General features: G+C 53.7%; 1 protein-coding gene across 1 annotated transcript; it reads right to left on the reverse strand.

Moving 5' to 3' along the window:
• Positions 1-271: 271 nt before the first annotated feature.
• PLA2G4F (phospholipase A2 group IVF) lies at positions 272-14,984 on the reverse strand. Its single transcript, XM_049613430.1, has 20 exons — positions 14,180-14,984; positions 13,100-13,172; positions 12,367-12,503; positions 12,158-12,286; positions 11,670-11,710; positions 11,364-11,406; positions 10,820-10,886; positions 8,582-8,751; positions 8,337-8,450; positions 8,086-8,123; positions 7,715-7,850; positions 5,892-6,028; positions 5,398-5,620; positions 4,165-4,279; positions 3,802-3,939; positions 3,592-3,699; positions 2,191-2,385; positions 1,773-1,939; positions 785-971; positions 272-492 (listed from the first exon to the last, which is right to left on the reverse strand). Exons 1-20 carry the CDS (start codon positions 14,288-14,290, stop codon positions 272-274), a joined length of 2,550 nt encoding a protein of 849 aa, XP_049469387.1. The 5' UTR covers positions 14,291-14,984.
• Between the last annotated feature and the right edge of the window lie 814 nt (positions 14,985-15,798).

Raw genomic sequence — 15,798 nt, forward strand, 5'->3', positions numbered from 1 at the left:
TAGCACTGCTCACTCGTGCCCTCCTCCTCCCCAAGGCCCCTGGGGGAGGCATCCCCCCCCCTTTGTCTCCCAGAAACACATATGAGAAGGGTGCAGCCCCAAAGCCAAGCTGCCGTTCTGCAGGAGCTTTCTGAGGCCTGAAGGACCTAGAGCCAGTCCCTGTAACCTGGTAAGAAGAAACCCCACAGAGTCTACCACTCCTCCCCGTACCAAGCCCCGGTCTGGGGCCCACAGTTGCTCCCCTCTCACAGCCCTCTGACTCCAGCCTGACTCAGCCTCCAGCCCTGCCCCCAGCCTGCCGTCGCTCCAGAGCCAGCCGGAGCGCATGCCTCAAGGTCTCCACATTGTTCAGAACATTGTATCGACTCAGAGCCACCAGCCGCTCAAACTCCTCAGGCTCATAGGTGAAGTTCATCATGCCATATGGAGTGTCTGCCCCATTGACCACAAAGTCCCCGTAGGCCTTCTCCTCGGCTGTTTGTCGCTCCACACCTACAGGTGGGAAGTGGCAAAGAGGCCAGGCTGGGGCATTCTGTGGCTAGGAACGGCCAGCCCAGAAGCCTCCACCCCTTGCCCTAGGACATCTGGCGGGACCAACATTTCAGCTCTCTCCACCATCAGGAGGAACCGGGCCAGTGTGGATCCTGAGGCCTGGAAGGTGTGGAGCAGTGGCCAACCTGGGCCCTCCAAGAGGCATGGGGTCCAGGAAATCCACTGTCAGAACGGCACCCCACCACCACCCTGGGCTGTGTGAGTCAGACCCCGCCCCAGGGCCTCCCCTCACCTGGGGCCAGGTGTGTGCAGAAGGTACGGTTGACGAGGGGAAAGTGCAGCACGATGGGAGAGCGGGGGTCCTTGGCCTTGGCGAACAGGTAGCACTCACGGGGTTCCTCCAAGTCCTCGGGGAGCACCTCGATACTTGGGAAGGGGATGCCTCGGTCCAGGCAGTACTTCTCTGTCATCTGTAAGACCTGGGCAGGGAGGCCAGCTTTGGACCCTGCCTCCGGCTGCCTGCACTCACATAGCCCGCCCACTAGCTGAGTGACTGCAGGTGGGCTACATCACCTTCCCCAGCCAATTTCTTTATTTACATAATAAAAAAGAGAATAACTCTAGGGGGGGTTGTGGAGATTAAGGACAATCATTAGTGTTCCCAGTGTCATTCCTCTCCTTCCCTTCTCTGGCTCCTCCCTGCTTCCTCTTAAGGGCTGATTTCAATGTCACCAGGTGGAAACTGAATGGTTACAGAAGGGCACGTGGGAAGAGGCTTTATTCATCATCTAATCCCAGGCTTTCCTTGGACCCAGGAGGATTAGGAGGAGGAAGCCAAAGATAGAAGGGCTGGTCCAGCAGCGGGACCAGAAAGCTCATCCAGATGATGGAACCCATCGGCTACCCCACAAGGTTTGAGGGAGCTGCCCCTAGAGACTCCCCGAGGGGACCTGATGGTAACTAACGGAGGGCAGACCCAGACGCCAGTCCAGATGGGAGCAAAGAATGCTATCAGGACAGGCAGGGGCCAGAACAGGAGCCTTCTCTTCACCAGTATGGGAGACTTCTGAGGACCTTCTTTGGCCTCTTCTCCCACCTCCCCCTCCATCTCATAGCCTCAGCAATCCCCCTCCTTCAGCTGGGGAGACCAGTGCCACTAAAAGTCTTCACAAGGTACCCGCCCTTGGATTAGAACCCAGGCCCTCCATGAAGGGCAATTCCCAAAGCCCAGCCAGGCCGCCCTGCAGAGAACCTCAGTTCCTCCCCACCACACACCTTACCTCGAAAGGGGCCTCCAGGGAGTAGTCAAAGGACAGAATGAGGTCCACCGCTCTCTGGGGCAGCAGGCTGAGTGGGAACGGAGAGTTGATGGCAAAGCCCCCATCCACCAGGCACAGGCAGTCCCGCATGGGAGTGAGCTGGTTGGGGAAGGCGTCAGGGTGCGTATCTGCAATAGGGACAAATGCTCACTCTTCTCTCTCTGTAGAGATCTCTCCTCCCCTTCTTCTGATGGCAACAGAGTCTCCCACCCCAGCCCCTGGCCCTGCCTCCTGGCAGACATCCCAGTCCTTCCCCATCAGCCCCTGGGCAGCAGGAGCCCACAGCCCAACCTCCAGGAACAAAGGCAGTGCTGGTCCAGGTGAGCCGTGAGCCGGAGGCAAAGGCAGCGGGGGGACCCCCAGCCAGAGCAGCACCCACCTTTCCAGGCCATGAACTCCCGGCCAGCCACATAGTCTTTGTGCAGGCAGAGGCCCCTGGTGAAATTACAGTTCTCCGCGAAGGTAAAGCGGGAGGTGAAGATGTCCAGCACTGCCTGGGAGAAGGGCCCCTGGCGGGTGAAGAGCCTGGTCCTCAGACGTGTGGGATCGTGCAGCTGGAGCTTCTGGCAGTCATCTAGATGGGAGCGCGTGGGTGAAATACAGTCAGAAGGGTGCTGTCTGTTCTCCAGTGGCCCTTATGGCCCAGGGGACCCTTCCTATCTCCCCCCACATTCACCCCTCCTTCACCCCACCTCCCAAGCCTCAGACCACTGCTTCCCAGAACCTCTTTTAAATGACCTTTTCTTTCAGCGTCCCTATATTTGAAAGTTGCCTATGACAGTGTATTTATTAAGTGATAATTTATATGCCCTTTGAAAATAAAGTTGTGTATGGGGCGCCTGGGTGGCTCAGTTGGTTAAGTGTCCGACACTTAATTTCAGCGCAGGTCACAATCTTGTGGTTTTGTGGTCATGAGATCGAGCCTGGCATTGGTCTCTGTACTGAGTGGAGCCTGCTTGGGATTTTCTCTCTCCCTGTCTGTGCCCCTCCCTCTCTCTCTGTCTCTCTCAAAATAAATAAATAAATAAATAAATAAATAAATAAATAAATTTTTAAGAAGTTGCTACAATCTAAAACCTTTTTTTAAAAAAAAGAAAACAAAGTTTTATATACAACTTCCAATCACAATTTCATCCATTAAACACCTACTGAGCAGTTACTGCGTGCTGGGCCCCTCCAGGGCTTATAGCCTACTTAGGGGGAGAGTCACATAAAGAGATCATAAATCATACCAATGCCCCAAGGTAAGGACAATGGTGGGGTGTGCACATAGTCCTATGAAACTTGGGTGCTGGGGGCGTGCAGTAGAACAGAGAAGCCCCCTGACAAAATGATGTCAGAGCTGAATCTTAAGGGATGAGCAGAGGTTATCCAGGGAAGAAAGGTAGAAAAGGTTCTGTGCAGCAGGGAGCAGCCCAAACAGGAGCCCTGAGGTGTGTGGACAGATATCCACCAGATGCCCAGTGGTCCTGGTCTGCGTTGACATAACTGGAACCCAAGCAGAGAATTCAAAGGTGCAGTCTTACTATAGAGCACTCACAGCTCCCACTGGCTTTTCTGAGGTGGGCCTTCCTCTCCTTCCCCTGGTCCCCCTGCCACGCTGCCTCAGCAGATCTCTGGGCATCCACAGACCCTAAGCTACAAGTCACTTCCTCAGGACTTCTCTGAATGCAGTGGGACAGCTGAGTCCTGCACCATCCCCTCCCTCATCCTTTGTGCCTCCACCAGGGCCCCGATGCTGGAAAGAGCAGTAGGGGGAGGTCAGGGTGTCTACCCGCACCTGTGATGTTTACACTCCCTCTGTGGCAGTCTAGGAAGCTGAGGCCCGAGCCGGCAGTCTTCAGGAAGATCTCATCCAGGCTGGCTGCAAAGGCGCTGCCCCACACACCTAAGCAGAAAGGCAAGGCCCTGGGCCCTCACATCTCCTCCAGCCCACCTCAGGGCCTGGCCCAGCCCCTGCCCTGGCCCCAGCCTTCCAGCCCAGACTCACCCTGCAGGTAGCAGATCCGGGGCTCGGGCTGGGGCTGCAGCAGATGCCCCATGAAGAACTCAGAGCCAAAGAGCTCAGTGGGAACATAAGCCCCGTACTTGGGGAAGCCGACCTCATAGGGTGTGAACTCGCACCATTCTGGGGATCCAGAGTGAAGGGAATGTCACCAGGGGCCTTCCACCAGGACCCCAAGGTTTCCCCTCACACCTGAGCACAGGAGCGGGAATCTCACTTGCCAAGAGCAGGAGGCAGCAAGCCCGCTATGCTCCAAGGCTCCCATCTATACACTGATAGCTCTGGCCTCTCCCACCTTCCTACCACCCATCGCCTCCACCTGCTTCCCAGGTCCCTGCACCCAGGCACCTGCGAAGTCTTCCCCGCTGATGTTGGTGTGGACATTGATGCTGGCGTAGATAGGATAAGGGTTCTGGCCCTGGTTGACGGCCTCCTGCTGGTCAGACAGCTTGGCAGGGTTTTTCTGGTAGGAAGGAAAGGAGGCAGTTGACTTTTGGGGGTCCCCTTCCTCCCACCCTCATGGCTTGAGGCCTGATACCCTGAAGGGGATGCCATGGCCCACAAGGGACTGTGGCTGCCAAGGCCAATGCTCTAGAGACAGCTCTCTAAGGACGAGGCTTTAGGCTGCAGCAAAGGTAAGGCCCCTGTGGGTTTTGTGGAATTCCAGGGGCACTGGGAACACTCCCCACTTGTTTCCCATTCAAGAAAGCATATTGGAACCCAAGGGAGTCAGTGACATTTGTTTTTTTGAGTCAGTGACATTTTTAAAGGAAAAATCGAAAACCAGTTTACTTTCTTTAAAAAGTAAATTGTTTGAAAATATGCATTCTTTCCTCAGACACGAGAAACCACTTGTGATAGACGTCCACAACGGAGAGCCACACACTGGGCCAGACTCCAAGGGCTGAGAACCCTGCTGGGTTCTGAATACTCTCACATACCAGCTCATACCCAGCCAGCAGTTCTAGGAGCAGCATGGCAGCTGGAACGCTCTCAAAACACACTGTGCTAGGGCTTCACCCCAGACCAGCCCAAATCAGTATCTCTGGAAGTAGGGCCCAGGCAAGGGTGTTTTTGAAAAGCTGTGCAGATGGGGGGCGTCTGGGTGGTTCAGTTGGTTAAGCATCCGACTTCTGCTCAGGTCACGATTTCATGGTTCATGGGTTCGAGCCTGGCATGGGGCTCTGTGCTGACAGCTCAGAGCCTGGAGCCTGCTTTGGATTCTGTGTCTCCCTCTCTCTCTCTCTTGCCCCTCCCTTCCTCCCTCCCTCTCTCTCTCTCAAAAATAAAGAAACATTTAAGACATTTTTAAAAAGAAAAGAAACGCTGTGCAGGTGATTCTAATATGCAGACGGACTTGAGAACTGCAGACCAGCTTCTCCCCTCCCAGGGGTGAGGAGCCAGGAAAGACGAAGTGGTGTCAGCCCACTCAGGGATCCACCTCTTGTCCTCAGAGAGCTCAGACCTAAGGGACCTCTTTGCAAATCTTAGATCTTACCTCAGCACCTAAGGTAGAAGTAAGTGTTGGCGGGGCAGGGGTGGAAAGGAGCTGTGTTTATTTATTATCTGCTCTTCTCTTACCTCCTGGTAAAGGAAATATTCAATGAGGAGACCCCAGATGTCGATGAGGGAAACTCTGTGGCCAGTGCTTTCCAGGCTCCCCAGTTCCTGGGCATAGTATTGTAGGCGCTCTGTGGACATCGCCCCCATCTTACTGCTGCAGACCCGAGCCTGGGCACGCTCAATGGGGCCCTGCAAGGCCACCTGGGACCAGGCTGGGTCCTTGTAGAGTGTGGAAATGCACCTGGGCATAGAGGGAATTAGGGGCAGTGGGACAGCAAGCACAGCAAGGGGAGTGAGGGAATGTAAATGTTGGTGAGTGACCCTGCCTCTCCATCCCTTGAACCTACTGCCCTGCCCCACCCACTCAAGGAGGCCTGGGCACTCAGTGCCCCTCCTAACCCCCTTGGAGGCAGGATCCCAGCACGCCCTCAGGGACTCCACCTATATCACCAGCCACATTCTTGCCCCTTTAGGGCTCTCCTTTACTCTGCATCCTACCCCACCTCACTTACCAGGTAGATCCAGAGACCCCACTCAGGTAGGTCACAGTGTCCAGGAGGCCAAGTTCCTGCAGCCCTGCCAGGCTGCCGTACAGGGAAGACATGGCTCGGGTTCCACCTCCCGAACCTAGCACAGCCACCACAGGCACCTGGGCACAAAAATAATCATAACATTGACCACCACTGTCGCTTATGAATTATTGCTTATAATGTCAGACATTTGTCTACGAGCCTTATCTGTATTATCTCATTGAATCCTCACAAGCAACCCAGTGGGATCCCCATTTTGCAGATTAGGAAACGGAGACACAGGAAGGTTGGACAATGTGCCCACAATCGTACGGGTAGTAAGTGATGGGCCATCAGACTGAAGCAGTATGACTCTAGAGATGGCTCTTGACAATTGTCTCGGGATTATATGTAACTGGAAGGTATCCTGGATTTCACCCAAAACTGTTGGAGCAGGGTTTCTCAGTCTTGACACTATTGATGATTTTGGACTGGGTAACTCTTTGTTGTGAGGAGCTGTCCTGTATGTTGGAGGATGCTTAGCAGCATTCTGGGTCTTTACCCAGTAGATGCCAATAACATCCTCTCCCCCGGCCCTGCTGGTAACAATAAAGCATGTCTCTAGACATAGACAAATGTCCTCTGGGTGGGGGGGTGGAGGGATGAAATGACCCCCAGTTGAGAACCATTGGGCTAAAGCGATGAAGACCACCAAAGAGCCTGGACTTGCCCCAGACGTGAGCAGTGCCCAGATGTCTCTTTGGGATCAGAGGTGCCTGGTGGGGTCAGACTAGAAGCTTTCTGGCTGCTCAGCTCTTCCATGAAGCTTTAGCTCATTCTGCCCACAGACTTTTGGTTCCTTTCCCTGGCCTCCTTTCTTCTATCTTGAAAGAAATGCTCCCTGGACAGTGCCCACAAGGACACTCTCCCTTCAGAGTGCTGGAGGACACAGAGCTCCCTGAGAACAAGATCTGTGCCCTCTTTACCCTCTACCTCCAGACAGGACATCTGGCACAGAACAGTCATTACCAAATGAACAGTCTGGTCTTGCTCACCTTGTCAGGACTCAGAAGAGGCTCTGACTCCTGAGTACACTTGTAGCAGGAGAAAGCCACCAACTTGTCCCCAATTTACCATAGCTCTCTGCCTTGGTGTGGCCTTGCCTCCTGCTTCCCAGCCACGGCTCCCGTGGACCCTCCACTTCCAAATTCCTTTGTCTACTGTTATGGTCTGAATTGTGCCCCTGCCCCTGCAAGTCCTTATGTCGAAGCTCCAGTATGACCATATTTGTAGAAAGGGCCTATAAGGTGGTTATATAGGTTATGTAAGGTCATAACAGTGGGGCCTTTATCTAATAGTATCGGTGTCCTTGCAAGAAGGGGAAGAGAGAGATTCCCCCCTTATCTCCTGTACATGCACAGTGGAAAGGCCATGTGAGGACACAGCAAGAACATAGTTGTCTACAAGTCAGTAAGAGAAGCCTCACCAGAAACCAACCCTGATGGCACCTTAATCTCGAACTTCCAGCCTCCAGGTGAGAAAATAACTGTTTGTTGTTTAAGCCACCTTGTCTGTGGTGTTCTGTTGTGGCAGCCCGAGGAGACTCATATACCTCCCTTGGCCAGGGCTGTTCATCCCTCATTACATACAGGGTCCTGACTCTCCTGATTTTGCCTATCGGCTCTGGCAAGCAGGACTGCCCCTTCCTCCTCTGTTTCCCACCCTTTCTCAAGGCTTCCTGTAACCACTCGGCCACACAGTACTCTCAAGGGAAGAGGCTGGATTTGGTCTTGGTGACCCTGGGGTCCAGCTCCTCCATTTCATACCTGGCCACTGTCAGGCACCTGGCTCAATCCCAGAACCTGCTGCAGGGCCTTGGACACGATCTGCTTCCTCTTGTCCAGAAACTCCCGTTCCCCATCACACAGGCCAAAACCAAGACGCAGGTCAAGGTCTCCAGAGCTGCCAGAGATGGAGTGGGGGGGAGGGGGCGGGTACTGGGTGACTGTTCATTGGAGGAAAGCCTTGGGCCCAGCCCATTTTTCACAGGAGCAGACCCCTATTCCATCGAACCCCTTAGAAAGACCTCAGCAGAACCAGAGATGCCTTCCACCACCGGGCTGAGCTGAGTGGGCAAAGAGCCCCTACATATTCAGCCTAGCATAAGAGCCTTCCTCCTGAAGTCAGCCTTCCTCACCTCATTTCTGCCTTCATACTCAGAACCACCTCCTGGCCCTGAAAGAGACAACAGCCCCATCCCTGAGTGCCCTGAGTTGATTCTCCCACCCACAGCTCCTGTTGCTCTGGTAGCTCTGGCCTATATGTGAACATCATGGCTGAGCTCCAGGCCGGCCTGAACTTGACCCCCTCTGAGGCCCCTCCCCCCAGCCTTCTTTTGGTGGTCACAGAGCAAGCAGGGGTCCCTCAGGCACCCAAGCAGAGCCTTACCTCCCCTAGGGCCACAAAGCGCTGTTCCTCTTGGCCTAGGGCCAGAGAGGAGAGCAGGATACCCCCCTCACCCAGCTTGTTGGTGTGGGCCTCCAGCTCAGCACTTGGACCACTCTGTAGAGAAGAAAACACCCAAGGAACCCACCATGGTGAAGGAAAACATGCATCCATGGTGGCCCCAGGACGCCCCTCTAGGATGGACTGATTCTATCATCCATCCCTTCCCAGACTATGGGCTCACTCACTTGCAGGACTGTGAGTCTCTCCCCCAGCTCCACATCCAGCCTGGAGCTGATCACTGGGTTCACGTGAAAGGTGAAGGTAGCTGGGAGGCCTCCCTCCATGGGAGGTTGCAGGGGCAAGAACTGTGGCTTCTCGTAGGCCCCGGGCACTGTCAGCTGAATCTGCCTAGAGCCTGGGAGCAGAGGGCCCAGGTAAGGGGGTGAGAGTGCAGGGGTGTGTGTGGCTCATGATGGCAGTGACCTGGATGGCAACTCCCCTTTGTTTCCTCTTTGGAGATGCCAACTCATCACCCTGCTCACCCTGTTCTGTGGCCCACAGCAAAGGCATCATGAAGGACACTCAGGGTCCTACAACATGCCCTGGTCAGAACTGGGAACCTGGGGAGGGTAGGAAACACACAATGCCTAGGGAAGGGAGAAGGGCAGGGAGGGAGAGGACTCCTTGCCCAAAGTTTATGAGGCTGATGATTTTGAGATCATGATATTAATTATATAAAATATAATTCTATAATAATTATAATGTTATAATTATCATACATTATTACATTAATTACCAACCTTCAACTGGTAGTTTCCCCATCTTTTGCCTCCATTCAAGCTCTGTGCTCATCACCTTGGGGAAGGTTTGTGGCCAGGGAAAAAAACAGATAGGCAATAAGTTGTTCTGCCCTTTGTTTCCAAAGTGTAAGACCTTGCGAGCACACAGAGGGTGTGCAGCGGAGGTGAGAGGAAGGAGTGGGTTCCTGAGTAGAGGCTCAGAGGAGCAGAGCAGAGCCAGCCCAGGCCAGAAGGAGGCAAAGAGGGAGGCCTGTGGGCTCACCCTGTTCCTAGCAGCATTCTCGGGAGGAGGAAAAACCCCAGAGAGAAATGTGCATGACATTCAGACAGGGGGGACCCCACAAAGGAGCCCCAGACCCTAAACATGACTTGGGAGCAACAGACACCCAGAAAGCCCAGAATGGCAGATGCCTCAGGAACAGAGGTCCACATGAAACCCTTCTCCCAACACACTCTCCTTGGCACTAAAATGAGACCTGGAGACATGACATGACTCTGGGTGGGAGGGAATTAGAGAAAATAAGGAAAGTGATACTTCTTTCACACCATGGTTTATGGATGGAGATTGATATGTGTTGTTCAGAGTCAGAAACAATACACCCTGGAGTGTCACAGACCTGGGTTTGGTTCCTGGCCTTATCACTCTCAGGCTGTGTGACCTTAAGCAAGTTTCTTCTTTGAGCTGGAGCTTCATAAATTAAGAGGATATAGTTGTATTTTCCAGGGTTGTTATGAGGATTAAAAGATAAAAGACATGTGAAATGCTGAGCACAGTGCCTGACTCAGAGTAAGTGCTGGACATTTTCTGGACAGGACTCATCCCATGGGCTCAGACCCTCAGTGTCAGAGGAGACCTTAGCTGTCACACAGCCTCTGCTGCACTTCTGCTTCTGCGTCTGAGTGGATACCCTCTGTGGCACACTATACCCGTAGCCTCAGTTCTTCACTTCTGGAATGCCCATGCTTTGTCATGTGACTTCACTTCCTCCCACTGAGAGGCCAAAATGTTAGTTACTGACTATGATGTGACCAAAGGCTTGAAAACCACCTGCTCATCTGGGCTTGCTCTCATACCTCTGCTGATGCCTTAAGAACACAACCAGTCCAGGGCTCCTGGGTGGCTAGGTCGGTTGTGTCCGACTTTAGCTCAAGTCATGATCTCATGGTTTGTGAGTTTGAGCTTCACATTGGGCTCTGTGCTGACAGCTCAGAGCCTGGAGCCTGCTTCAGATTCTGTGTCTCCCTCTCTCTCTGCCCCTCCCTTACTCACTCTCTTTCTCTCAAAAATAAATAAACATTAAAAAAATTAACAACAGCAAAAACAGAACATGACAAGTCTGCTAGTCACAGAAGGTTGTTGAGGGACATATGGCACAAAGCCAGGTCCCTCCTGCCAAGCCCAGCCTAGATCATGATGCATGAGCTCAATAAATGCTTCCTGTTGTCTGCCATTGAGATTTAGGGTTGCTTTTTGCAGAGCAATAGTTGGACTGATACAGCCTCTATGCTTGAACACTTCCAAGGAGAGGAAATTCACTACTTCCAGAGGCGAATCCACCCCATCCTTGGTCAGTTTTGAGTGCTAAAACATTAAGAACTTTCCGCCTCAGACCCACCTTCTTGAAATCAGCAGCCCAACCCCTAGGAGAGAAGGCAAGACCCAAGGTCATGGACCAGACTCACCATACTCTCGATGTGGGGCTGTCCCGCCTTCCCTGAGGGTCCCCTGGATTCTCAGACAGGGCTGAGCCTGAGGAAGACAGAGGCCTGTGGGAGCCACCCATTCACAGGGCCCCACACAGGGCCCAGACCAGGGTGGAAGGAGGGGTCTCTGGGGCAGGGCCCAGTTAACAACCTTCCCAGGGCCCGTGCCTTGTGGGTAGGAGTCTTCTGTAGCAGCCTCCTTCCCAGGACTCAGAGGAAGTGGCCCTGGTGGGAAAGGGGAAGGAGGAGAGGGGCTCTGATAGTGATGCCTTTGGCAATCCCAGCAGCCAGGGGCCCAAGTAAGTGATGTGCTGTGCACAAGGTAGGATGGTGGGCTTCTGAGCTGTCCACTCAGATGTGGGATAGCTTCTTGCCTCTGGTCCCTGGAGATGCCTCCCTAGCACATTTCCCCTCTCAGGAGTGCTTGAGTGTCCTTCACAGGCAAGTGGGCATATAGGCTCAGTTGTGGAGTCTGCAATGCCCCCCAGCCCTGGGCAGCCCCAAGCTCGCCTTCCCTACTCACCACCAGGACTCCATTGGTGATGACTTCAGACGCAGGCACCTGGCTGCAAAGGATGAGGGGCTCATGGGACATCTGGCTCCCCTTGAGATGGCTGTTACTATAATATGTGACTGAAGCAGCTGAAAGAGCCTGGGGATCATGGCCAGGTTTGGGGGTGAGAGTGGGTTTGTCACCAACACTCAAATGGGTGACTAGACTAGGACATTCCCCCACAGGCCAGGCCAGCGTAGGTCCTGGTGATTGACAGCTGGAGCTGTCCTGGAGTCTTGGTGTAAATGGAAGGGTATAGGCACCACCTGGACTCACCTGTTCTCCAGAACAAATTCCACCTGCAGCTCCTGTGAATCCTACATGGATGAAGCAAGGAAGCATCCATTTGCAAAGGGCTCTGAAAGCATCAGAGACTGTCCCTGCCCCCTACCCTGCTCAGCTCCAGGGTCTAGAAGAGGTGACCATTGTTGTGGCTTTTCATGGGCACAGGACAAGTAGTAGCATCTTCATGAGAAGCTTCATGCCTTCAAAACTGTGTTCCAGGCCCTGTTCTAGACATTGAGGGTTCAGCAGTGACTAAGACAAAGTGCTCTGCCCTCAAGGAGCTCACATGTTGGCTCCACTCAGGGAAGAAGTATTTGAGGGGAACCTTTGTAGGGTTTGTAGGGTTAGTGGTGTAGGATAGAGAGGGGCCTGTCTTGGAGGCCTGGCCTGTGCTGACCAGGAGCCCTCACCTCGGTGTCCTGTGCCCAACTTCCTCTCCTTGAGTTCAATTCATTGCTGGCACAGGTGTGGTGGCTCACCTGGTGGTTGAGTGGGAAGATGTGTCTGTAGGGTTGGCCAGACTTGAGGCTCCTCAGGTCAAAGAGTAGCAGGGAGAGCTGGTCACTGCCCAGGATGTCCTTATCACAGAGGGTGAGCTCCAGGACATTCTGGAAACAGGGCAGGCAAGAGGTGGGAGCCTGATGCAGGGCAGGAACATAGGCAGCCCTCTCCCTCTGCTGGCCCTCACCTTCACAGCACCATGGATCTGGTAGTGGAAGGTCTCGTTCCACTCAGGGTCACTGCAGTTAGCCACCATCCTTGTCTGGGCAGGGCTAGGGGACGCAGTGGGCAGGCGCAGTTCCACATAGCAGTCAGCTTTGGACACTGCAGGCGGGGTGAGGGAGGGGTCCTCACTCTCTAGCTCTTGTTGCTGAATAGGTTGCCTGGGGAAGGCTGGGGCAGAGGGGAAGGAGCCGAGGACAATAGAAGCTGCCTGTTTGGGACAGGGCGACGTGGAGAGAGCCGGTGTCCCTAACTCCATCTGGACCAGTTACACCACCCATTCAACTGTATCCTGTAGTGGCCAGTTGAAAAGACCACGTGGCAGCACAGATAGTTGAGTAATTCCCTAAAAGAGCCTGATTCAGACAAAGAACTCTCCTTCCATTGTGAGCACTGGTGTGGAAAGCTGCTGGAGAGCAGATGATTTCTGGCAACAGTGGGCCTCACATGCTCACTCAGGCTGGCACTGCTCCACTTGCTAGTGTCAGAGAGGAGTCCATGGTCCGCACAAGTCTCCCCTCCAGCCCCTCCTGCCTGCCCCCGGGGCTCCTTCACCAGGATGGATTCCCTCCACAGTCACCACGAGCCCCTCTGCCCCACTCCAGATACACACACACACTTCAGGCCAGCCCCTGCTGAGCTCTGGGGAGGCCCTAGGGAAAGGAAGAGAAGAAAGGGTGGAATTGGGGGTCACTCACAGAGATCTGTGCCCTGGATATTTCTGGCCCTCAGCACCTTCACCTGGAGGTCATAGTAGGGGTGGGTTTCCCGCTGAAACAACAGAACTCAGGAACTCAGTTCCAGGAAGCTGGGTAGGGGGCCTGATCTCCTCCCTGCAGTAATGCCCAGCTTAGTCTTCCCCCTTCCAGTCACAGAGCAGGAGCCTGGCCCAAGGTCACTGATGTCGCTGTGCCTGGGAGCTGAGATGTCTTGGCAGGGTCCTGGCATTGGGAGTTCAGCATGTTGGTGATGAGTTCAGGCTGGGTTCAAAGCTAAGTTCCACTAGGGACTAGCTGAATGGACTTGGGCAAATTACTGGATTTCCCCATGCTTCATTTTCCCCATCAATAAACGGGGGGTTACAACCTCACAGGGTTGTGGGGAGTTTTAAACGAGAAGTTGTATAAAGTGCCTGGTATAAGTGCTTCATACATGTGGCCATTGTTACTAATTATGGTTATGAGGTACCACAAACTGGCAGCTTCCCTGTCATGCTGCTGCTATAGCTTGGGAACATAAGGGAGAGCTGGAGTGATGTACTTAGATTAAATATTAGACGGGAAAGCTGTAGTCCATCCCACACACTAGCTCGCTGACAAAGGCCACACCTCCTAGGAGGCGGCAGGTGAAGGGAAACCAGGTGTCATCCAGCTTGGACTGGTCCGACTAGTCGCTAAGGAGACAATAGCTTGGGCCAAAGAGAGATAACAGCAGGCTGCAGCCTCCTGGGAGTGAGGCTAGCCCCTCAAAATCCCAGCAAACACCTTCCTCCTTTCCCCTGAGGGGCTCTACATCCAGGCTAGGGCATTCTGGGCAAAGCCAACAGCTGTACGTATCACATGACCTCACTCTCCATTCCTAATTGGGGAGGGTGGGGGGTGGAATTATTTCCAAAAGCCAAGGTCTTGGCCAATCACTTTAAGCTCCACCAGGTTGGCTAGAGCAAAATGGTCCTAGCCCGGATCAAAACCCAACCCTGGGCTAGCCTGTCTTCAGAGGGGACTGAGCTCCCAGGACTCCTGCAGTCCACACGCCCCGGGGAAGATCAAGTACTTTACCCTCCATTGCCTCCACTGAGGTCCCCTCTTGTCTCTCTTCCGCAGCAGCACTGCCCCCAGGAGGGGCAGCCCCTTGCCTGCCAGCCACCTTGGCCAGAGCGCCCAGAGCATGGCCAGCCAGCCCAGTTCTCAGCAGGAAGCCCTGCCTGCTTTCCAGAGCCACTCTGTTCTCCTCTGGCTCCACTCACTGCTAGCTCAGGTCTGACGGTAACACCAAGGTGGGGAGGGTGGAGCTGGCCGCTCACAGGAGGACTGAGTTGGGTGGCCTGCTGGGGCTGGAGGTGGAGTTTGATATGCTCCAGGAAGTGGCTGGGGGCCCAATTCCCTCAGGCAGGAGGCACTTCAGTCCCTCTCCAAGAGGATGAGGAACTGGTACTCTGGCTCCCAAACCCAGCCTCTGGTTATTATTGAGCTGCTCATGGAAAATAGATACCTGAGTCTCACCCCCTAGATGATTTGATTTCGTGGGTGTGGGTCGAACCCAAGTGTTCATATTTCCAACAAGCCTTCTAGACAATGCTGATGCAGCAAGCCCAGGGAATGGAAGCCAGTAAGTTCTGCCTCAGGGCCTCCGCTCCTCCAGGTAGAAAGAAGTCCTAAAACCATCTGCCTTCCAAGTCCCACCTTCCCCATGTTTCTTAAGCAGGAACATGGAAATCTCCGGTTCAGTTTTATCTGGACTCAAAGGTGTTTCTAATCTCTTGTGGCCTCCCTCATTTATTCTCCAAACACAGACAGTCTGCTGTGAACCAAACCTGCACTAGGCCCTGGAACCAAAGATGAGGAGGACCCATCCATATCCTGAGGAAATTCACAGCAGCTTTTGGCCAGGGCCCTCTTCCTGAATGGGTAGATATACCTGGATGGTCCGGGTATACAGATGGGGATACAGTCAGGTGGTATCAATAGTGACAGCTAAAAAGCAAGTCTGCCTATCCTTAAGCTACTAGAAATAAGGCTTTAGTTCAGAGGGTCCTCTTTTGACCACCATAAGCCTCAGGCTACAGATGGTACGTGATGTCCCCTTTTCTGTGGACCACGACACTTTAGGTGGTGTTTTTCCATCCAGGCAGCTTCCAGAAGAAAAGATTTCTGGGGCAGTGAGCTGATGGGAGATAATTTCTATTCTTCAACCAAGACTTAGTCATCTCCACTCTCCTCCCCAAGGCATGAGGTGGAGACTGAAAAAACAACATCCAAAAAAGAGGTGATTCAATTCCAAAACGAACACTGTAGGCAAGTTGAGACCAGAAACTCCCAGAAAAAAAGGGGATGACTGCCACTGGCCAGGCTCCAACAGGAGGGCCTATTTCTGCTTAATTTGAGCCATGAAGCCAAGACCTGTGCTGAGGTCTCAGAAATGCCTTAGTGCCGCCCCGTTGGTGGTATCCATGCACAGCATGCAGGGGACCCGTGGATCCACACCAGAGGGGCATGAGGAAGGGCGCGGAGCTGGCTGGGGCGGACATGGCAGTCTGGCGTCCGTCTCCTGACTGACGTATTTTCTGGGCTGTACAACACTCTCTCCTGGGAGTCACAGGTCCTGTGCCTCAATAAAGCCATGCTTCTTAGTTCCAGATGCTTTTCATTCTCAAAGAACACTCAGGATGACCAGAGAT

This window comes from Panthera uncia (assembly GCF_023721935.1).
Source record: "Panthera uncia isolate 11264 chromosome B3 unlocalized genomic scaffold, Puncia_PCG_1.0 HiC_scaffold_1, whole genome shotgun sequence".
Classification (NCBI taxonomy): domain Eukaryota; kingdom Metazoa; phylum Chordata; class Mammalia; order Carnivora; family Felidae; genus Panthera; species Panthera uncia.